Source organism: Echinops telfairi, unplaced genomic scaffold (assembly GCF_000313985.2).
Source record: "Echinops telfairi isolate 266 unplaced genomic scaffold, ASM31398v2 ScPeMD7_70;HRSCAF=299, whole genome shotgun sequence".
NCBI lineage: Eukaryota > Metazoa > Chordata > Mammalia > Afrosoricida > Tenrecidae > Echinops > Echinops telfairi.
Window position 1 is genome coordinate 4499558 of NW_022103968.1, and position 23125 is coordinate 4522682.

At 54.2% G+C, this 23125-nt stretch overlaps 1 protein-coding gene across 1 annotated transcript in view; it reads right to left on the reverse strand.

Moving 5' to 3' along the window:
- The window catches only part of DOCK1 (dedicator of cytokinesis 1), a 408265-nt gene that overhangs the window by 366027 nt on the left and 19113 nt on the right, over positions 1-23125 (reverse strand). The window contains exons 6-13 of the mRNA XM_004701236.2: positions 20228-20376; positions 14547-14682; positions 13326-13483; positions 12189-12270; positions 10940-11075; positions 7956-8028; positions 4141-4283; positions 1124-1249 (exon numbers count right to left, since the gene is read on the reverse strand). Of these exons, the coding sequence (XP_004701293.1) occupies positions 1124-1249; positions 4141-4283; positions 7956-8028; positions 10940-11075; positions 12189-12270; positions 13326-13483; positions 14547-14682; positions 20228-20376 (1003 nt within the window). The remainder of the gene's footprint in view (positions 1-1123; positions 1250-4140; positions 4284-7955; positions 8029-10939; positions 11076-12188; positions 12271-13325; positions 13484-14546; positions 14683-20227; positions 20377-23125) is intronic.

Below are 23125 nucleotides of genomic sequence, written 5' to 3' on the forward strand. Positions count from 1 at the left end.
CAGCCTGTGCTTCTGCTTGTTTAAACAGCTACAGTCTGACTCTTAATGTATCTAACGATTAAATTACCCGTTCATTTAAAAGTCGTTATTGCAACACTCCCAGCAGGATTGCTGCAACTCCTGCCCAGCCACCTGCTGGGAGCGCACAGAGCAGTGGCTGGTAGATGTGAGGCTGGACATGCACAGGGGGAGTGCCGGGCTGCTGGTCCAAGGCTGGCCACCTTGGGCAAGTCGCTCAGCAGCCTCCTGGTCGCCCGTCACTGAACAGGTTAATCGGGAAGGCAGGATGGATGGTTTGGGTCCTAGGCTGGGAAATCCTATCATAACACAAAAGCCACAATCCTTAGCCTTCGGGGAGCAGTCACCCCCCACAGCCTAGGATGACCATGTGGAGGCTACGTCAGGGAAGACATCGCCGAAGGTCAGGCAACACACAGACGGGTCCTCGTGAGAGACTCCTGGCATATGCCCTTCGCCCCAACCTGGGTTCTGGGTCTTCCCTTCATCCCCAGCCATCATCCCCACTCAGAGGAAAGCGCTGTGTCCCACCGCACCAACCTCAGCCTCCACAATGCTCTGGACCAGAACCAGATGGTGCCCGGCTACCATCACAGGCTGCTCTGTACAGTCTGCCAGAGAAGCGGGGGAGAAGATGCAGCAGGAACTCCAAATGACACAAAAGACCAGGCTGACTGGTCTGGTAGAGACTGAGCGGCCCTCAGTCACCTTCAGATGGGGACCGAGCCTCCAGATGTACCGCAGACAGGCCTGTGAGGTGCTCGATCCACGTCATGGCACACTCTCCCCTGTGAGTACCAAGGGCAGCATGTGCCCAGGGCAGAGTTCAAAGGCCGGAGGGCAACAGGGTTTGTTCCTCATGGCAACAGCCGCCCCTCACAGGTAAGAAAGCTCACGGAAGGTTCTCAGGAATGTGTCTCTGCCCGGCATCCTGTTCTTGTGTTGTTGCCAGTCTTTCTGACCTCACGGGTCACCACAACCAAGACCTCTCTCTGGCCACCCTTCCAGGTCTCTTGGCATGCTCCAGTCAGGAGTCACCTGCTTCTACTCGCTGACACTGTGGGGCCTGGCCTCTCCAAGGCCCCCGGTTGGAAGTGGGACCTACCAGGCATGATGATCTCTGGGAAGCCGGTCTTCCGGGCCACTGCTGTCGTCCTGTCCACCAAGTGAGGGAACTCCTTCCGGATCTGATGGATATCTCCAGGAAGCAACTTCAGGGTCACCCATAAGCCTAGAGAAGCAACAGGGGTGGTGTCAGGAACAGCGGCTGGATAGGCGCGTGGCACGCAGCTCACAGTGCAAGCTCCATCTGCCAGGACCTAGGGCTCTCTGGAGTCAGTGTGCACTGAAGACACATCAGAAGGTGACATTTTCCTGGGAGTGGCTGGGGAAGCCTGTCATTGTCCCTTCTCCCAAGAAAAGCAACAGAGGGGAGGCTGCAGGAGGCAGGGACACGGCTGCATGATGCCGTGAGGGTCTCAGGTTGCTAAGCTGCATTGTGATACTTGGGAGACGGGAGGCAGAGGTCAGTGGCCCCGCACGGCCAGGGACAGGCTTGGCCTGCAGAGCCTGGCCTCTGCCGGATGGCTGTAAACTCGTCTGTCCCTTTATTGCAATGGGACAGTGAGACCTGCAAGCGCTCCACATCCAGGCCCAAAGGGCCCCTTACGGAGTCTGGTGACACTGCCAAGAGCTGACAGGTAGCCCGGTGCCCCGGGTCCTCTGTCCCTGCACGGCAACAGGGAATGCTCTCAGTCTGAGACACCCTCGTGGCAATCAGGCAGATGGGACAAGGAGGACAGAGTCAAAGGCACCAGGCTAAGCAGTGATTCAGCTATGCCAGTGGTTCCCAGAGGCAGGCAGACAGACAGACTTCCAAACAGGGAGAGAGGGAGGGCAGGTGGTTGTTGTCATTTAGCCACCAGGGGTCATTCCTAGCACTCAGGGCCTGTCCTGCAGGCCCACCAGGCCCTCCGCTCTCCAATGGAGCTAGCTGACCACCAGTGGCCTGAACGCACCTCTCCAGACACACGTTACTGCCAAGGGGGCATGTGTAGCAGGTAGGTGTGCCCATGGGCTATGTGTACACATGAGCATTGTGCATGTGCATGCATGGCTGTCTGTGCATGTATGTGTGTGTGCATGTCCACACATGTGCATTGCCCTTGTAAGGTTGTGTGTGCATGGGTACATGTATATGCATATATGTGTGCAGTGTGCATTCGTGCCATGTCTGGCTGCACACAGCATCCAGAGAGCAGGGCAGAGGTCATTACTAGTGAGCTCAGTGTTTGCCACTCAGGGGGAAAAAAACGGGAGCCACGGGTCCCTGTGCACAGACCACTGGGCCGAGAGTGGGTGGGAGGAGCCTGGTGGGCCAGGTAAGGCGTGCCATGGAAGCCAGCCCCTGGAGTAAGCCCCCACATGCATGCCCTCCAGCTACCCTGCCAGGGACCAGCCAGCCTGAAGGGCCCTTCCCCACTGATGTCCACCAGTTCTCCCTGTGCTGAGCCATCCTACAAGCCCCCGGGGCTGCAAGGGGCATCAGCCCTCAGGCCACTGAATCCATCTGGCCACATGCCCAGGAGGCTGGCAGGGCAGTTTGTGTCCCTCTCTTCATGATTCCTGCTGGTGGGGAGCATCAACCGCGTGTGTGGCTCTGTGCAGTGAGAGTTTATCAACAACTCTGGTGACTCCAGGAGGAAACCAGAAACCCAACAACAGCGCTGCTCTGAGGGGCAGTCATGTGGCCCCAGCCTGAGTCTGAGCACCCATCCCCTTCAGTGAAAGAGCAGGCTGGGAGGGCAGCTAATTGATGAGACGGTGGGGCCTGAGTCCAATGTAAACAGCTCTCAAGAGAGAGCACCTCTCTTTCAGGTTGGGATTGGAGCTTTTGTTTGCCTGAGATCGGGGGCGGAGCGGGGAGGTCTAGATCCAAGTTCACAGCAGAAGAAAGTCCAATGTCCTCACAGAGGAGCCAGTAAAGCAGCTCCTTCTTCCAGAACGTTCATCAGACTCAAGTCATAAGGTCCTTTAGAACAGTGAGGCATGAATGGAGAGAGCTGCTTAAAATTTTTTTAAAAAGCAGCCCAGCGACAGAAGCCAAAGAGCAGAATCCGGGTGTGGTGGGTGGTGGGTGGAGAAACCGTGGAGCTGGCGGATGCCTCCGTTTGAATTTTCCACAGAAAAATGTGTACACACAAAACCCTACCCACGGAGCGCAGATAGACAATGAAATGGTTCATTCACCCAGGCTGGGGGCATGGCATATGCCTGCCTCCAATCAAGGAATGGCATGGGGGCCGGGGGGTGTCCACTGGTGCAGAGGGCAGCTTGGGACACAGGACACTCTGAAGGTGACTTCCCCTTGGGCTGGAGGCTGGGGCTCCTGGCCAAGGCCGAGTGCTAACTGCCACCACCCCAGGGTGATTGATTCATTGCTTCTGCCAGCAGAAGGCCAGCTGCTCAGAAAGTATTCAGCTGGGGGAGGCGGGCATTAAAAAACGATGAGGGCTAGGCCGGAGTGGGGGAGGGGAGAGGACTCAGACAACAGGGCCAATGAGGGAGGCACGGCATGCACAAGTGAAGCCACTTGTCCAGGGGACAGGGAGGGGCGGGCCTCCCACACAAGGTGACGGTGATGGCTGCGAATGAGAGCGAGTGGGCACAAGCCCACCACCCGGGCTGAGATGGGTTCCGGGCAGTATCTCCGGGCCTTCTGCGCAGCGCGATGGAGCACCCCAGCAGGCAGTCCGCCTCCGCTCCCGGGAGGTCATTGCATGTGGGTACTGCTGCTGCATTTCCAAAGGCCGGGATGAGAAGGGTTGGCTGGAGGAGACTGGGGGAGCCTCTGGAATGACTTCCACCCAGTCTCACCAATGCCAAGCTCTGCCCAGACATGGCATCCCAACTGGACCGGGCACCTCACCCTCCTGGAATGCCAGCCCTCAGCCATGCTTCCTGGGGGGGATCGGCGGGGACACGCCAGTATGACCGACATCGGGATCAGGCACTGCACACACCACTCTCCGACACAGTCATCACCATCACCCATGCTAAAGGCCCATGCCGACCGCACACGCAGGCCCACGTGTGCGCACGCGCGCACGCTTCGTTACGTACCTTGCCCCTTGTGATTGACTTCTTTAGCGGCGATCACTTTGTTTATAACAGTCTGAAGGAAGTCGCTCTCCCCTGCCACCCTGGGTGAGAAACGGGATGACATGTTCAGCGGCTTGTGTCGGATGGCGTCGTCCAACGTGAGCCTGGGGTGGGGCACGGGACGACCACGACCACAGGAGACAAGGGGCACAGAGGCCCAGAGGCCACGGAGCAGGGGCGCGAGAGGCCACCGTCACCGAGGGTGAGACCGCGGCATCGAGAGTGAACGCACAACAAAGGACAGGATAGGTGACAAGAGAGACAGGGAAGAGCATTGGTCAGGAGGATACTCAGCCACGTGAGACAGGTAAAGCCGACGTGGGGCCTGACCCTCTCCCGGGGACGTGAGCACGCACACACCGGCTCGCAGCGAACCCAGGGGCAGAGTGGAACTGCCCCGGGCTCTCCCGGGCTGGCATCTTTACAGGAGCAGATCGCCGCCGGCTGTGCTCTCTCGGAGCTACAGGGTGGGGTGGGCTCTAACCGCTGTTAGCAGCGGAGCGCTTCTGGACGGCTCCGCTGGGGCCCCTGCCTTTTCCACGGGACAACGTCAAACAGGGACTCGTCTTTGAGGGAGGTGATCGGAGTCCACTTCATGGTCAGTGTCAAGAGTGGCAAGGCCCAGCAGAGGTCAGGGGGCAGAGGGTTTGGATGGAAATGGGACAACTGGGGGACCCTCTGATCTAACTACCCTGGAAGCTTTCTGGAGGTCATCCAGGGTGTCATCCATACTGGTCAGGAGGGCAGCATCTTTCCTGGACAAGAGAAACCACACATCCACTAAGAATGTGCCATGCAGGCGCCGCAGGTTCCCCGGGCTGTGAGCCTGCAGGACATGCTGCTCTAGGGCCGTGTGAATAAATCCCACAAGCAACGGAGGCACACAGAGATGCCACGGTACACAAAGCATGTGTGGGGACGAGTGAGGGAGCATACGCAGCATGCACGCGTGTTTACAATCCCCTCTAGGCACCCCGGAGGGTGCCGGGCATCATGGGAACCGACACCCCTCTGGGAACTGGGGACCATTTTCATTTACTTCTCCAAGTGGAAACAGGGAGAGAACGAGAGAGAGTGAGAGAAAGAGAGAGAAAGGGGGAGCTGTGTGTTGGGCTTCCTTCCCTAAAACCTATCCTGTGAGATCATAAATCAGTTTTAATGGGGCAAAAAACGGCTTCATTACCATGGCATTTCCCTAAGAACTGTTTGCACTGCTTATTTGGCTATTAAAACCGCGTTGCTCTTTTGTGTCTAACACTGCACATATTAATCTGTATATTAGTCTTCCTTTAATAAGGCAAAGAGTCACAAATTACCATAGGAGTTGAAGGCGGGAGTGTATTCCGCGAAACTCCCCTCCCCACCCCCAACAAGAGGTGATACACTGCGAGATGGAACAAGATGTGAAGCCACACACGGGTGGTTCCCAAAAGTTTGTCACATGTCCTCTCAAAGGCTAGCGGGGTTTCGAACTCTCTCCCTCTCAGCCTTGGCAAACCACCACCACACTGTTTTCCAACCTGGGGTCTTCCCAAAAGGTACTTTCTGACAACAGTTAAATCTACCTTAGGACGTCTGGGCATCAGAAAACTCAAAGGTTGGAGAACATAACATGCGAACCTACTCCAAATCCCATGAGCAGAAAGCAGCATCTTCATGCTTTTGTTTTACAGGGCCGCCTTCTTCACACCTGCATTCCGACCTGTGTTGAAGAGTGACCGCCCCCACCATTGGCTGAGGAAAGCTCCAGACCCTGGCAACGTCCCCTCCCTCCGTAAGTAACTCTGTCTTGGAGTCCCCGTTGACTCGGTCCTGATCCAGAGCCACGCCTGAACAACAGCACCTACTGTGACCCAGTCCTGCACGGTCCTCCCCGTGGTCACCAGGTTTGAGGTCATTGCTGCAGCCATTGCCAGTCCATCCTTTGAAGGCCTCCCTCTTTTTCAGAGGGCCGTACTTCAAAGCAATGCTGTCCAGACCAATGCTGTCCATCTTCCTTCGGAGCTGAAGGGAAAGGTCGAGTCTGTGCTGCCCAACACGGAAGCCACCAGCTAACGTGTCCTTAGCGAACACTTAGAAGGTATTAAGCCAACATGGCCATTTATGCTCACTTTTTGCTCATTTAAAATGAAACAGCCGCTGGTGGCTGTCGGTTACCGCATTAGAGAAGTACATCCGAAGCTCTGTAAAATGGAACTGGGCTTCGCCTTAATCACACCTGTAGCAGATTAAAGGAACTCATAATACTCTCTCGTATTTAGGTAATTTAGGGAACTTGAGTCAAGTTTTACAAAGGCCCCAGTGTGAGAAACACACACGACTACTACCCAAAGGCTATGAACTCGGAGTCACTGACATTGGTTCAAACCCCTGCTCCAGTAAACGGCAACTCAAGCCTGTTAAAAAAGGGCCTTGAGTCGTAAAAGACCTTGATCCTCAGAGTTGCTGGATGAGAAAGGTACAACCCAACCCTCAAGTTCAAGCTCAATCATGCAGAGTTTTCTGTAACTTGAATGCCAAGAAGCTTGCAGACTTTTCACTGGGCTACAGAAGCAGCACCCCTGTGCTATCTGATGGAGCCTGGGTGGCGTTATGGTTTTACACTGGGCTGTGATCCGCTTGGTCCACAGTGCGAAATCAGTAGCAGCTCTGGGAATAAGAGTGGGCTTTCTCTCCCCGTCAACAGTTACAGTCTCGGCAACCTGCAGGGGGCCACTATGGGCCAGCACTGACTGGGGGGCAGTGAGAGTGAGTTCTATTATCTGAGCAGATCGCCTGCCACCAAGAAAAATGCGCAATTCCCAAGTCTTGGCCCTCAAGCCCTGGTATGTGCACAAGGAAGCCACTTCACACCGCCTGCCTCCGGGGCACTCCGTTAGCATCCTTTGCCTCACACCCACCCTGGCTGGCTAACACCTGAAAGCCAGGCAGCATTTGTAAAATTTGACTTAAGTTCCCTAAATTACCAACAGAAAGAGAAGAGAGAAGACCAGAGTGCAGGACACTCGGTCAGGTTGTTCTAAAACTCTGACTCCGGCTCCGGCTCCCGGGTCATGCCCTCCTCCTCTGAGGTTCCACACCCCAGGAGAGAACAGCCTCTTAAGATTAACCCACACCGTTCTCATGCCTCCTGTTTCCTCTCCACGCTGCCAAGGTACAGAAGCCCTCTCTCCACTTGCCCTCTGAGTTTCAGGTCCAACATCTGAAACGACACCCCGTTTCTCAACCTTCTCCAGCTGCCCTGCCTTCGAATCAGAGAGCCAATGTACTGACTCTCCCCCAAGAGCCTCCTGAGGGGTCCCTTGCCTCTCAAAAGACCCCATGTCAGAGGGAGACAAGCACAGGTGGGCTCTTCTCTCAGAGAAAACGCACATGTAAACCCACTGTGACCTCTCATTTCACACAGAAATTTGTTATGATGTTGCTGAGCTTTCTCTTATAAAAAGAGCCACCTCCCGTGCTGAATTTGAAATTACCACCTTCGGAAACTGGGAGTCGTCCCCAGGATACATCAGTGATGTAAAGCCCACCCAGGGTCGGAGCAGAATCATAATTCTGTGGGTCCTCATGGGAAGGCAAGTCCAGATCACATGGGAAACCACTGCCCTCCAGGTCCACAGACACAGGTCGGCCCAGGATCCTCAGGGCTACGGAGGCTTCCATGGGCTCCAGCAATGACTGCAGACGTCCCCCCATGAACCAGCGCCAACGTGGGCTATTCAGGAGAGAATCATGACATGCTCGCGTCTTGCCCACCGTCTCCAGTTCATACTTACGGTTGAAAGGGAATGAAATGCTGTTTGTCTTCATCATCGACTTTTCCATTTATGATGTCTGTCACATCCATCACTGGGAACAACAGAAAGAAGAACAGAGCTGGTTTTGATTCAACGCTACAGTCAGACACATGCTGCCGTCAAACAAATAAACCAAGGACGATCAAGGCCTGCTGGTGCACTGCACCACAGCATGAACTGAAGGGTGGAATGTTCTGGTGACCAAACTTCAATTACCTCCACATTTGCAAGGCCAATTAAAGAGACTCATAATGGTGGCCACCATGAGGTTGGAGCCAAATGGCAGAAGTTCCACATAATAAACTTCCCTACCCATGACCCAATTGGCGTTCAAGAGCTGAACCGTCATGGAAGTCCCCATGATGGCGGAAATGGATTTTGACAATGAGGACCCACAGTCAGCAAGTGTGCCTGATTGCTGAATTTTTCATTCCATTAGCTCAGGTTCTGTTTAAGTAGTCAGAGGTGACCCCAAGCTGCCACATTGCGTTGGGGTCACCCTAGTGCCTTACTAAAGTTAGAACCTTGCCCTGCATAATGACACCCCAGTGCCATGGCCACCGTCAGCAAGTGCCCGCCACATGGTTTGACAAGGCGGGGGAGTGGGCTGGTCCCCGGCTCGGCCTCGCTGCAGCCAGCAAGAGGGGAAGAGACCACAGTGCAGACAAGAACAAGTGAAGGTGCCCAGGGTGCGTGGCTGGGAAGTGGCAAAGCCAGGGTTCAAATTGGGCTCTGCCACACTCTCTCCATGGTATGTGGCTGCCCTGTGCGTGGGGGCGAGGAGGCTGCTCAGCTCACGGCAAGTGCTGGCATGATCTGCAGGACACTTGCAGAAAGAAAACCCTTCCATCGGGCGGGGCTGACGGCCAGCACCTCCAAGGGTTAAGTCTCTCCCCTTGCCCTCCATCGTGACAAACAGGGGCCTGGACACCTCCCCAGCCTCTACTTCTGCATGACACACATGTCGCCCTGCCCTGTTTTCCTGTCTCTGCCACAAGCCCTTCCCAGTGAATATACTGAAACTGTGAACAATTTCTATCCCACCCCCTGGCAAAAAGAAAAAAAAAACCTAATTAGTAGGACCAAAAAATTAGTAGACCTTCCTGAATGGCTGTGGAGCTCTCCCCACCCTCCTGGAATCATCCACCATCTGATGCTGGGCCTCCCGGAGCAATGGGTGCTTCCACCACATCCCCAGTGACAACGAGGAATCCAGGAGCCCAGGAGCCCCAGGAACTAGCCAAGAGCACTGGTTCACGCTATAATATCTAGCTGTGTGGCCCCACCCATTGGCAGAGTCATTCTGGACAATGCCGCCCAGCAGGGTAACCCCCTCTTGAATAGGAGAGACTTCCTTCCAGTCTCAAACGAGAGAAGCAGGTGGGCAGGTGGAGGTAGGAAGGGAGTTAGCTCTGCTCTCAGCAGGTGAGGCTGGGAGGGGCTCTGTGGTAAAACTCTGGCCTGGAGGGAGGTCTGGGTCCAACTCCCAGCCAAGGCACTTCCTGTGCAGCCACCCAGGTCTGTCAGGCCTGTATGCATGTTGTACGACCCCAGACAGGTTTCATCACAGCTTCGAGAGTAAGACAGACTGAGAAGAACGATCTGCCATGCGACTTCCAAAGAGGCAGCCGATGGGAACCCTGTGGGTCCCAGAGTGGGACCAGGTCGGAATGTGGCGAGGGCACCGGGCAGGGAAGCAGTTGTCACGCTGTGCACTGAGTCCCCGAGGTGGGGCTGTGTCAACGGCAGCACACAACAAGGCTTAGAGAACTGCTGTTTCCAGCCCCCACCCCTCCGTAGGGCATGCTGGGCCTCCACAGGTAATGAGGGGGCTGTGGCTCGTGTCAGTGCCCGCAGCCACCGAGCTCCCCACCACTGGGGCCACACGTGATTTCAATGAACTCAGAGGCTTTGAATTAACTGGTTGGCGGTGGAGCCTGGGTTAGAGTATCACGTAAATGTCAACAGATTGTTCCCGGAGTCGTCAGTGTCACCCACTGCCACCCAGGTGATTCCCAAGCACAGCAACCAGACAGCACAGAGCACAAGGCTTTAAATCTGTACGGAGTAGACAGCCTCATCGTTCTCTCTCAGAGCAGCTGGTGGCTCTGAACAGCTGGCCTCGCCGCTGCAACCTACTGCATCACCCACGATGCTACGAGGGCTCTGTACAGGTTGTGCTGGGAACCTCCACATTAAAGAAAGCATCTCTATCCTCGGCCCGAAACTCTTACTTTGCAGTGCTGTCGTGGGGAAAGGGAAGCACACATAAGGAGAGGAGTCAACTCTGGCCCACCAAGAAAAAGGAAAAGTCATGATGAATGAAATGGAAATAAAATGTAAGAGAAAAAAGGGTCACAGCTTCGAAAACCCGGCCAGCCTCTTTGCCCACCAGACCTCACCACTAATCTGAGTGGTTCTGCGAGGAGCAAAAGCAAACGTGAAACTGACTTCACTTCTTTTGGCCCACACACACTAGTTTCAAAGAAAGCACGGGCCTGCTAACAGCAAGTCCAGCAGTTCAAACCCATCTGCCGATTCAGGGAAGAAAAATGAGGCCGGCTGCTCCGGTGAAAGCTGGTCTCTAGGAGCCGGATTCAGGCTGGTCATCTCAGCATCTTATCCGGGGCGAGCTCCCCTTGGTCCTCCTCGCTGGACAAACCCCAGCCTCAAGCCCATCGCCCGGTCCAGAGACATGGGAAACCCCCAGTGCCCAGGCCTACCCTGAGGGCTGAGACTGCGGGCCATGGGGAGATGAGCCCAGCAGAAAATGGAGGACATGAGTCAAGTCCGGAAGAGAGGGACCAAAACCTCATGGGCAGCACAGACAACTCGGAACCCACACAGAACTCGTACTGTCTCCCCTCTCCAACAGAGGAAAGAGCTGGTAAATCACAGCGGCTCGTATTCACGGAGGATGGGACGGTGTCCCGCTCTTAAGGAAAAGGTGGACAGTGGATTACCAGCCACTCCGAAGGGCCTGCGCAAGCCCGAGGTCAGCTTCCGGGTGTTGTTGTCCCTCAGCTCCATGCGCCCGACGCGGACGATCTGACAGACAAAGCTGATCCTCTCCCTTTTCAGGTCCTTGCTTCCAAGGCCCTAGAAACATTAACTTCCGTGAATCATGCTGGAGCGCCATCGTTCAGGGACGCTTTCAATGGCCGCGGACAAGGAAAGATGGATTGAGACTCCTTGCTCCTACCACTGTGCAGCCCCTGAATAAGGTCCTCAGATGACAGGAAAGAATGGAATAACAATATTCAATTAGAGCCGAGTGAACTGAGGAGACCCGGGGGAGGGCCATGCTCGGTGGTCAAAGGGACCTCAGTCTTGCTGGGTCTACAGGGAGTTCGAGAACCAGCAGGTCTGGGGAAGGAACGTCATTTTATCACTAAATTAAAGTTTATGACAGGCGGCCCAGAGACGTACATGCTAATGTGCAGGCAGAGGACGGCCAACTGAAGTGAGACACCCGAGTGCTCAGGAGTGAAAAATCCCTGCGGCCCGGGCACACCCACTGCACAAGAACCCTTCACAACGCTGAAGAGCAAGGATGCCATGCGGAGGGCCAGGGACGCCCGACCGGAGCCACAGGGTTTGCAGTCGCCTCAGTCGCCCATGGAAGCTGGACCAGGGACAAGGAAGACCAGAGCCGAACCGGTGCCTTTGAACTGCGGTGTTAGGGAAGAATACTGAACGTGCTGTAGGCCAAATGTGAGGGTGGTGCAGACCGGGCAGTATTTATTTCACTGTGCTGTGCAGAGAGCGGCCATGGGTTGGAATGGACTGGATAGCACCGGACAATGACAATAACCACGACCGTGGCCTGCTGAGAGGACAAACCATTCTGCCTTGGAAAAAGCACCCTCCTTAGAGTTCGTCTGCCCTAGGTCAGGCCCGGCCAGGCCAGTCCCTGGAGAAGGATGTCATACTGGGTCAAGCACAGGGGCAAAGACAAAGAGGAGGCTCTGCACAAGATGGACTGACTCACTGACCGCCACCTAGGCTCAAACATAACACCCACTGAGGCAAGGCCTGGGACCAGTGCGCTTTCGTTCGGTTGTGTGGGTCCTCGGGAGGGACTCGAGGCCACCCTACTACCACTGGTGACCTAGGTGCCCGGTGCTGGGTGATAATCAGGCAGAGCTAGGCCACCAAAACGGGTCATTAGAAGGATCAGAAAATGAAACTGTCCACCAGTGGTGTACTTACTGTAAACACGGCTCGTAAGTTGTGTAATCTGTCTATATCTTTCGGTAATCCTGAACTTGACCATCGGACCAGGTAGTTTTCACTTTAAAAAAAAAGAAAAGCAAATTAATTTTCCAAATATAATTGGATCTATCCACAATCACTTACAGTCACCACCACAGATGTCCGCTGTACACACCATTATATGAGTTTCACAGAAGCATCAGCCATATACCCACCCATCCTGGAACTGAACCCACCCCCGGAGGATCACCTTGCAGCCAAGCACCAGGTGGGCCTCTGAAGTAAAGGACAACACTGGGAGGAAGTGTTCCTCAGTGTGATCGACCACATGAGGCTGGCAGGGCAGCGTTCCCCCCAAAACTAACTTCAAAGGGGGCAAGAAAGGAGAAGGGAAACTGGGAGCCCAGGAAGGAAGCAGAAGAGCGCCAAGCCATTGAGTGGACGGCTGGCAAACTTCAAATGGACAACCTGCCAGCACAGAGCTGCCCCTTAAGCAAGGTGCCATTCCCACCCAGTGCCGTCTTCAGGACCACACAAAACCCTGGGGAAGTTGTCATCTTAATGCCTTGCCTTCCAAGGGCACTGGAGATACTAGCAGCTGGCACCGCAGGGTTTATTGTTTGAAAAGTCTATTTTTGTGGTGGTTGTTCTTTTCAGATGACCCTAGTATAAAGTCCAAAACTGCCTGTGTCTTTCAGGATAACAGCAAACCCAGCAGGGCATCGCTAACTTTGAGTCCTCTGGCAAGAGGAAGGGGAGTCCTGATCAAAGTGGGAGGGCAGTTCCCCTCAAGTCACATTGAAGGTCACATCCTAGGTTTTTCCGTTTTAAGTTGCGCCAAGGAAGAGACTGGCGTGTGGAACCCACACGGCACACCCACTTCACATGCAACGGAAGCAACAGTGTTTCCTTCGGGACAAAGAGAAAGGGAGCCACAGCAGAACTGGCAGCCATGACAGAGATGTGGTTGACATCAACCAAGAATAACTGAGCACTGCCTTGGGGCACAGGGGCTCTGGGGGTGCACCGGGCTAGGCATCGGCCGCTCCTCAGCAGGGCCCCTGGACAGCTCAGCTGCCATTTTCCAACACTAACCCCGAGGAGAGCCCGACGCAGCCTGGGCGTGTCACCAACCTGATGAACTTCGACTCTCCGGGGTCATAAAGAGACATGAGCACCTCAGCATCCTCCCCTATCTTACACACCACGTTCTTGAGGTTGACAAACAGGGCAAAAGAAGGGGTGGCCGCAAACTTGGCTTGTCTGTTGATGTCTATGTTCTGCTTCTGAGACTGCAGGAGGGAGACACAGATGGGAGGAGGGTCACATTGGCAACACGCGTGGCACACGCTTGCTTCTTAATTTACTTTTCCAATCCTCTCCGGGTCGAAAGGAGATTCACAACACAGCAAAGTCATGCCTGCAGTCTGTTAACTTGTATCCAGGTCATGTTCTCAGGACATGTAAACACCCCACTGAGAAAGAAACAGACATGCGCACCCACTACAGTGTCTGTCCCCACCCGGCGACAGTTGAGACTGTCTTTCCTTCGAAGGTAGAAAACGTCCCAGTGCCGACCAGTGAATCAGAATGGAAAACGAGGCCTCACATGGGTAACTCCTTGCTTCATCCTGGTTCCTCCCTTAGACTATACCCTGCGAGGTCACCGTAGTGCTACTCAGCCTTACCGCCGAGAACATGGCATCATAGCTGCCCAACATTTACTTACTGGACAAAGCGGCCAATTAATCAAGTCTGAGTAGTACTTCTCGCAAACTATCATGAAGGTTCTGGAAGGTGAAGTAGATCAGTAATATCTGTGCTACCTACCCTCACCAGGAGGTCGCCACCCACCTCTATCACCAAGGACATGCACACTCAAGTACAAGTTCCCACTGGACAGGGGAGAACACAAAGCCATTGATCGCATCCAAAAACATATGTTAGAAAACCAACTCCGACTCACAGCGACCCTATCGGACAGGGAAGAACTCCCCCCTGGGTTTCCGAGACTGTAGCACTTGACAGAAGTAGGAAGTCTCCTCTTTATCCCGAGGAGCTGACGGGTGGCTCTGAACCACTGACTTTGCGGTTAGCAGCCCAGCGTGTAACCACTACGTCACCAGGGCTCCTATTGGCCTCACAGTAAGCTGCATACCACCATGGTCACCCAGCTCGGTGACAAAGTCCTTTCGTGTCCCAGGCAACCAGTCTGACCGCCGGTATCTCCTCCAATGGGCATCAAAAGAAACATACCGAGCAGCTGTTCTCTGCTGGTCCCTGTGAGGGGGACATACTGGCCATCATGCCCCCCCCCCCCAACTTGCTGGCTGGATTCCAGAGCGGGAGACTTACCTTCTCTTCCTGTAACCTTTCCTCCACTTGCTTGGAAGCCACCTCATGAGCGCGGAAGAGACTGATGGTGCTGGTGAGCTCGGGGTCCAAGATGTTCCCATCTTCGTCTCGCACCACCAGGTCCAGATCGAGGATTCTACAACAGCAAGGGTTCAGAAGTTCATGGATGCTAAGCAAGGCATTCAGTTGCCGGGTCAGGCAGAAAACGCCACCTGCTTCAGTCACTGAGCAGATGAAAACGTCACAGATGGACGTCTGGGGTCACTCACAACTGTGGGCGCCTAATTCTGAGGGGTGGCCTTCTGTAACTCAAAGGGTATCTCCTGGGGGAGGTGGTTCTAAGGGCGTGATTTCTTGCTCTTTCTATTTAATTGCGATGGTGACTTCCCTCCCAGGGAGAGAACTCTGGCAGCTGCCAAGCCCAGTTGAAATGAGTTCCTAATTGTCACGTGGACAGTTCAAAGCATGGAGTCTCCTTCGTCTGCTCTGGGCACAGATTCTCAGAGGTTTGTGCATGCACCCACACTCCCCCCTTGACCAAACACACAGAGGGGGCAGTTTGGGGTGTGACCACTGGGCTGGGAAGGGCAGGAGGGAAGGAGAGAAAGCTGAAGCTGGTACACATTCACCGCTCCGTTGACTCACCACTGTCTCTAGAAGGTTCTACCTTATTGTTTTCCTCCAACCTAGGGTCAATTCTGAGGCCCACATTCGCTCACCAGAAGAGTTTCAACGAAGACATTCTACTGTGCTTGCGCACCAGGCACCGGAAGGTTGGGCACAATCATCCTTCCCCAACTTCCTGGCCCAGGGGCTAAATGCAATAGCCAGAGCTCACCATACATGCCATCTGGCCGGTCCATCGGTCCATCCAATGACTGGCACGGCTTGGGGAAAGCTGCCTCCCCAACACCTCATCTCCTATTAACCTGTGTGGTGGTGGTGTACCGGGTTTAATGTAGAGACTAAACAAATTTCATGAAGGCAAGAAAGCATCAGAGAGCTGGGTTATGGAGCTGGACTCTGGTCATCTTTTCAGTGAGACGTGCAGCTCGCAGGGCAGGAAACTACCCAGCAAGCCTCGTTTCCTGGCTCTGTGGGGTCTTCCTTGTAAATGGTACACAGAGGGAAAGAGCATTTGCAAAGGACGACACTGTCCTTAGAGAAGGCTCTATCAGGTACGCATTTAGAGGCCAGTGAGATCGTTGCTAAACACTCTGCTCAGACAGAACGAACACCGGAGGCCCCCTGTTTCCTTGGTCACAGCCAGAAATGAATGGTTTGGGGAGCTCAGGGCATCCCCTGCCACGTGTGCAAGGCAATGACAAAGATGTCGGGTTTCCTCTACTGTCTAGAGCCAGGCCTCTGATGAGGCAGCCTGAGGGCAGCACACAGGAAAGAGGGCTTTGACACCAACTGTGGTGCCATTCTTCTATGGGGCACGCTTTCTGGCTGCAGGACAGGGAGTCCTAAACTCCTCCATGATCTTTACCAAATGTAAGGCAAGGCTCTTCCTTCCCTCCAAAACCACGCTGCGTGTCTCTGTCCTGTGTGGGTTCCCGGGCAGCCCATGCAGGTATGGGCGGGGTCTATGCTGTGTAGGGGTGGTCTTGGTGGTGTGGGCAGGGTCAGTTCTGGTGTAGGTGGAGGCAGGGATGGCCTGCCCTGGGAGAGGGGCTGCCCTTACTGGAAGGAGGGGGCTTGGAATCCTCCAGTGCTACCAAAGCAGAAAGACCACGAGTGAGCAACTTGAACAAATGGAAACTTTCCTCTCTCAGAGCTTAGGACTACGATAGCAATGGTCAGCAGTTCGAAACCAGCAGCAGCTCCACAGGAGAAAGACTGGGCTGTCCCCTCCCGTAAACAACAGGTACAGTGTTGGAAACCCCGAGTCAGCACTCTGATTCAGCACTGACTCGATGGCAGTGCCCGAGTTACTCCAAGTTCAGGGTGCCACCCTAAGGGAAAGCTTTCTCCCCTCTGTCAGCTCAGCAGGAAGTTCTTTGTCCACTTGGAACATCTGTGGATGTGGGGTGCCTTGGTGACCTCCGTGTGTCTTGGCTTCCCTCTCCTCCTAGATCTAGGAGTTTCTCAGCACAATGACCCCAGATCCCAAGGACACACTCTGCTCACAGCAACTCTTTCACCGTAGCAGCAGGTCCCCTGACCTCTGCTCACTTCCCTCTCCTATCTCTGATAAGAATAAGGAGATGAAGGCCACACCCCAGGAAAACGCCCCTCACACTGGAACAGGGCTATGACCTGAGTAGAGACGTCGCATTCCATCCTAATACCCTTACAAATGATTGGCTCAGATCGCATCATCAGATGACATCATGGAAGATAATGACATGATTACCAGACCAACAAATGACATCATTACCAACCCACGGAGAATCATGGTCCCAGCAAGCTGACACAAGTCAGCGGACACAATTCAATCCATGACAGGTGTGATGGAGCAGAAATGCACCTGCTTGAGCAGGATCATGGCCAAAAGTCCCGTAGGCCATGCAGAATCAAGTTCCCGGAAGGGTCACACCAATCAGCCTCGCAAGACCCAGGCCCTGAGCCAACGTCCTATGCCTATGCCCTCTGGAATGCTCACCTCAAGTCCCGCCACGAGAGAAGGGCAGACCCATTCCACAGAGGAGGGAAAGCAAGCTCAGAGAAAGCACTTCTCAGGTCCAACATCAAGTAACCAGGGGCCCACAGATGGAAGTGGAGCCAGAAGCACCCCCAGCAGAGCCCAAACCGTTCCCACAATGACATACGCAAACCATCATGTGACATAGCAGGCCGGAGGTGGGCTTCAAGCCCACCCATTCCATGCACCATTCTCAGTAGTCGGCATTCCGCTCTGTGGTTCAGCATCCAGCCTGGTGTCCACTATGAAGGTGCACCGCACCACGCTCCAACCGAAGGCCCTTGGAGTTCAACACCGTCAGAGCCTAAAGCACTATGGGAAACCAATGCAAAACTGTGCTTGTGCATTTCTCTAGAGACGAATCCTACCCTCCATCACATCCCACATGGCCCTCGCAATCCCCTGCCCAGCCCAGGAAAATAAGAAGCCCCTGAATGACGGGTGAACAAAAGCACAAGTCAGCTCCTCCTGATGACGCCGTCCATCCTACAGGCTGCGCACTCCTCACGAGATGCTACAACAGAAATACCACACGTCGAGTGGTTTTAACACTTGCATGTTCTCCCAGTTAGCTAGAAGCCCGAACTCACGGTGCCGGCTCTAAGAGAAAGTACTGATCTCCTTGAAACGTCTGTGGCTCCGGGGTTGCTCGGCGCTCTCCGCGTGTCTTGCTTGGCATCCATCTTCCCTCAGCTCTCAGAGGTCCCAGTGCAGGGTCTCACGTCCCAAGAGTGCTTCGTTTAGGTCTCGTCCTGCTTGGTGAGGCCACTCTTCTCTGCTGCTTCCCTCTCCTTCCACTCTTTGTGGAAGGTGGGTTTCAGGCAAGGATGTGGCTTGAGGAAGAGCAGTGGCTTGGCCGAGGATGACACCGGATACGGCTGGGGCTAAAGTCCAGCCCTCTTCTTCTAAGGCTGAGAATCAAGTTGTGCCCACACTGCTCCCAGCCCGATGGGATGTATAGCACATCACACAATGGGGTTACTCAAAGCATATCACCCAGGGGAAGATAATCACATCACACCACCGACCGTTCTCTCTCTTTGCCCTACAGCAGGGGTCCTCAAAACTTATTAAACAGGGGGGCCAGTTCCCTATCCCTCAGACCTGTTGGAGGGCCAGACGATAGTTTAAAAAAAAAATCTATGAACAAATTCCTATGCACACTGCACATATCTTATTTTGGAGTAAAAAACAAACAGGGCAAAAACACCCGGCGGGCTGGATGCATGTCCCCGGTGGGCCGCATGTGGCCTGCGGGCCGTAGTTTGAGGACCGCTGGACTAGAGTCTAAGCTCAGGGGTTTCCTGCTGTGGTCACTTGGTTAGAGTACCAAAGACGTATCACTTTAATGAGAGTGTGTAGCCGTGACCTTGCTGACAATTCCAGGACACGTGCCCTTCATTTGTACAACACAAGTTTCTGAATCTTTGCGTTCCATTTTCACTGTGCACAGTTCATTTTTAAGCCCACCTCATTCTTTCCACATATATTCTTTCAGATCCTACCTAGAAACCTCATCAAGAAGATATTCAAGTTCCTCCCTGACAAGTTCTACCTCCCACCAAACATCTGAGCATCATCCAAGTACGTTCACTGGCATGGCATGAAAAGGTGAGCCGTCCTCCACTGTCCAATCACATCTTCAGCATTTCCTTTCATGCCTCCCCAGAAGCACACTGGACATCCATAATCCCACCGAGAGTGTCTCCCAGGAACTCTAGGCTTGTCAACTGCAACTCCTCCAACCTCCACCACCTACCCACCCAGTTCTAACCCACATCCATATTGCCGAGGGGACAACACCTTTGAGGGAGGGCAATAATCCAATCCATGGCACGGTCACACCTGCAATGCTGTGACTGTCCCTCGGATGTGGGTTTCTGAAGCAGGGACTGAAAGGTACTCACAGAACAGTGCCCTGAGAGAAATCACGGCACCGTCTCCAGGTCCTCTGGCAAAACTGCCTGATTAAGGATTGTATTTCCTATCAAAGCCGTAAATTACGTTTGGAAACACTTCCCCCCTTAATGAGATTGCTCCAAGACATAATGTATTTTGGTAGCTTCCTGCAGCCAAAGGAAGCAGGTGGTCTCTGAACATCAGTTCAAAACACGATTCCCCCAATAGCAAATACAATCAAGGCTCCAAAGGGCTGGCTCTCTAGGCTTGAAATGGGTTTCGCTGCAACAATACCTAAGACTGTAAACCCAGGAGTCTTCAGTTTTCTGAGGGAAGGGAAAATAATCATCATCATAAAGCTTCTCCCGCAGAATTTCCCATCCAAATTTGCTCTCATCTGTTTGCTAACCTGGTGCCTGTGAGCCGGCAATGGAGCTGACAACCGGTGAGCTCCACTACTCTCTCCCACTCTAAGAATGCAGGGTTCTGCAGACAGAAACCCAAACTTGTTATTATACAAAGATCGCCGCGTTTGGACCAGAAGGCAAACACCACGAGGCCAAATCTGCTAACAGGACAAACCGACCTGTGTCAGAAGAAGTATTCCAGAGGGTTCCTCAGCGGCAAGGATGGCGAGACTTCGTCTTACATACTTTGGACATGTTGTCGGGAGAGACCAGTCCCGGGAGAAGGACATCAGGTAAAGAGGAGGGGAAGTAAAGGAGGGGAAGGCCCCAACGAGACGGACGGACACCGGGGCTGCAACAGCGGGCTCGGGCAGAGGAACGATGGTGAGGAAGGTGCAGGACCGGGCAGTGCTTTGTGCAGTGGTGCATGAGGTCGCTATGGGTCGGAACTAACCCGGTAGCACCTAACAATGATAAGTGGGGCCACTGAGGATGCCCTCCGGTCAGGGAGAACGACAGGCCACTCAGGTCCTGCGTCAAGGAAAGGAGTTGTCAACCCTGACCCTCTCCCATTTTTCAGAACCCTCTAGAGAAATCCCCACCCTTTCACGAACAAAACCAGGATGTTTGGGACTCTGCTTTATCACGCGATGAGATCTGGCCGCGTTAGGGTCTGTGGTGTTAGCATTGGCTATAACGCAGCATGAATCCTCTTTCCACAAACAGACCTGTTCCCGTAGTCAATTTTAGCGGTGATCTTCTTCTTCAGCTCCTTGAGCTCATCCTGGGGCAGAGTGCCGGAGAGAATCTGCGATCGCCACTCAAGGAGGTCGTAGATCATGTGCCGCACACTTCGGAACATCTCCCGGTTGTCTTGCTGTGCGGGGAGGAAGGGAGGGGAACACTGTCAGGCTGCAGCATATCGACAGGCCAGGGGCATGGGGCGGGGTGGGGGTGGGGAAGGTGTTCTTTCAAATGCACGCATCCTTCATGCCTTCCACCATGGGGTGCAATCAATGTCCAATGGGGGGTGGGGGGGTGGAATGTTTGGGGCATGACTGGAAACCCACGTTGTATGGATTTGGGGTCCAATGAAATGCTAGACATTTAAATGGATAAAAAGGAATATGCCACTCCAGCACGCCACCCAACATTTCTGGAGCAGCACCACTGAGGTGTATCATTGACCAGGGCAGGAGCTGCTAGTCCGGGGTGGGCAGCCCATCAAGAACTTTCGTTGGTCCTGATCCTGAAGATCTGAACCCATCCCTTGCCCACTGCCTGCAGAACACCCTGTGCCCTGACCATGCTCTGCACACTGAGCTCTGGACCCTGTGCTCAGCTGAGCTGTGCGGACAAATGCCCAGGGGGCTCTCAAGCACATGGGTCAGCACAGCACACACCCAAGTACACAGGTCAGTGCAGCTCACACACAGGCATACAGGCCAGCACACCACACACACAGGCACATGGCTCAGCACAACACACACAGCTACACAGGTACACAGATCAGTACAGCACACACAATTACACAGGTACACAGATCAGTGCGGCACACACACAGATACACAGGTACATGGATCAACGTGACAAACACACTGCTACAGGATTCAGTGTTCCCTCTGCAAGCTTGTGTCTCTCACGCCAAAGGCCCATGCACGGAAGACACAAAGCGCAGACTTGCCATCATGGTGGGTGCATTGGGACAGGGTTCACGGAACAGAGGAAAGCAGCCATCTGCCGCTACAAGACGACCAGTTCATCCCATGGATGGGGCTAGTCTTCCCAAGGAAAGGCATCTACGTGGGCCCTAATTCCTAAAGTACTGACCATCACAATCCCTTAAGAAAGATCAAAATGTGGTCATTGCTCTTTTAAAAATAAAGTCTATCCTTTCGGCGGGAGTAGTCCCGGCGGTGGAAGCAGTGAAGCCCACAGCCCTCGCTGGAAGGGTGCAGCAGCCAGAGGTCCATGAGAAGGCAGACCTGGCAGCCGGTGTCTGAAGTGCCACCCTCATGAGGCCCTGAGATGCAGCTCTGCTCTGCACACATGCCGCCCCATGGCACCTCCAGAAGTGACCCTTGGAGGTTTGGTCCAGTCCTCAGAAGCGTCCTAAGATTCCACCTGCCCTGCACGTGGCTCCCTATTCCAGACGCCAGCCTCTTCACGACATTGTGACAACTGTCACTTCTCAATGAAAGGAATTGCCTGATTCCCAAAGGGCGTCCTCTTGCCAGGGAGTCGGTTCTGACTCGGGGGGCCTACAAGACAGGGCAAAACGGACCCTTTGGTTCTCCGAGGCTGTAACTCTTTCCGGGAGCAGACGGCCCCATCTCTCTCCCGGGAATGGCCGACCTGCTCGTTCACGGCCTCGTGCATCACCACTGTGCCACCAAAAGTCACTGCCACCGAGTTAATGCTGACTCCTGACAGCCCTGTGGGACAGAGTAGAACTGGCCCCGCGGGTTTCCGAGAATGTCACTCGTTACAGGAGTAGAAAGCCCAGTCCATCTCCCGTGGAGCAGCTGTGGGCTCCAACTGCGGAACTGTCCAATGTGGAACCACCACGCCGCCAAAACCAAACCAAACTCGTTGCCGTGGCCTCCACGCTGACTCATGGGAACCCCCCGGGGCCTCCCGAGACTCTCTCTCCCAGTCTTCCTCCCGTGGAGCTGCTGGCCATGCAGATCTCAGCCCAGCACATCGCCAGGATGCCACCAGGGCTCCTTAAAACGGCATTCCCCTGCCTCTGGCTCAATCTCTGTCCATTTGCCTGTGGCCACATCAGGCATCTGCTTTCCTTTCAGTCTGCCTCCTGTGTCTGTAACCAACAAACTAAAGCCAAACTCATGGCCATTGAGTCCGCGCTGACTCACAGCGACCCCATAGGACAGGTCAGAGCTGCCCCTGTGGGTTTTCCGCACGGGCAGCTTTTAACGCAGTAGAAAGAAAGCCTCGTCTTTCTCGCAAGGAATGGCTGGTGATTTCAAACTTCTGACCTTTCAGATCTCAGCCCAATTTGTAATTGCTACACCACAGAAGAACTGTGAGAAGCATTTGCCCTGGCTTTGCTGCCATCTGACCCAAGACGGCAAGTGAGTGTGGACAAAGGGGAAGAGGCCACTATGTGGATTCCGACCCTGTTCATTTGTCTGCTTCATTTTTTGTTTTAAAAAACTGCTAAGTTGAACAAGAAACGCCAGCCACCAGATTGTTCAGATTTACACAAAACATGCATGGCCAACCTCAGGCTTTTCGGTTCCCCTCAGTACGTTTGATGCACAATTACAGCAACCGCTTATTACGGCACATTGACCGGGGAACCGCTGCATAATCAGAAACACTCCTGCCCGGCTGGCAGCTGTGCCAACTTCAGGAAAAGTGTCCCCCGCCTTCCAGAAATGAAGGAGCTGACTTCCTTCCAGCCCTGCTCAGCACTGAGACATTAGCATGTGAGAAATCAACCCTGGGAACAGAAGTCTGAGGCACGACAAAAGGAACCCTGGCTGCCCAGAGGAGAGGGAGCCTGCACAAGGGCCGCCGAGGGAGTGGGAAGTGGGGACGTGCCAGCGCCTGCACCTTCCCTGAATTTGATAAGAATTCTTTCCTGATCCCACGTGGGCACA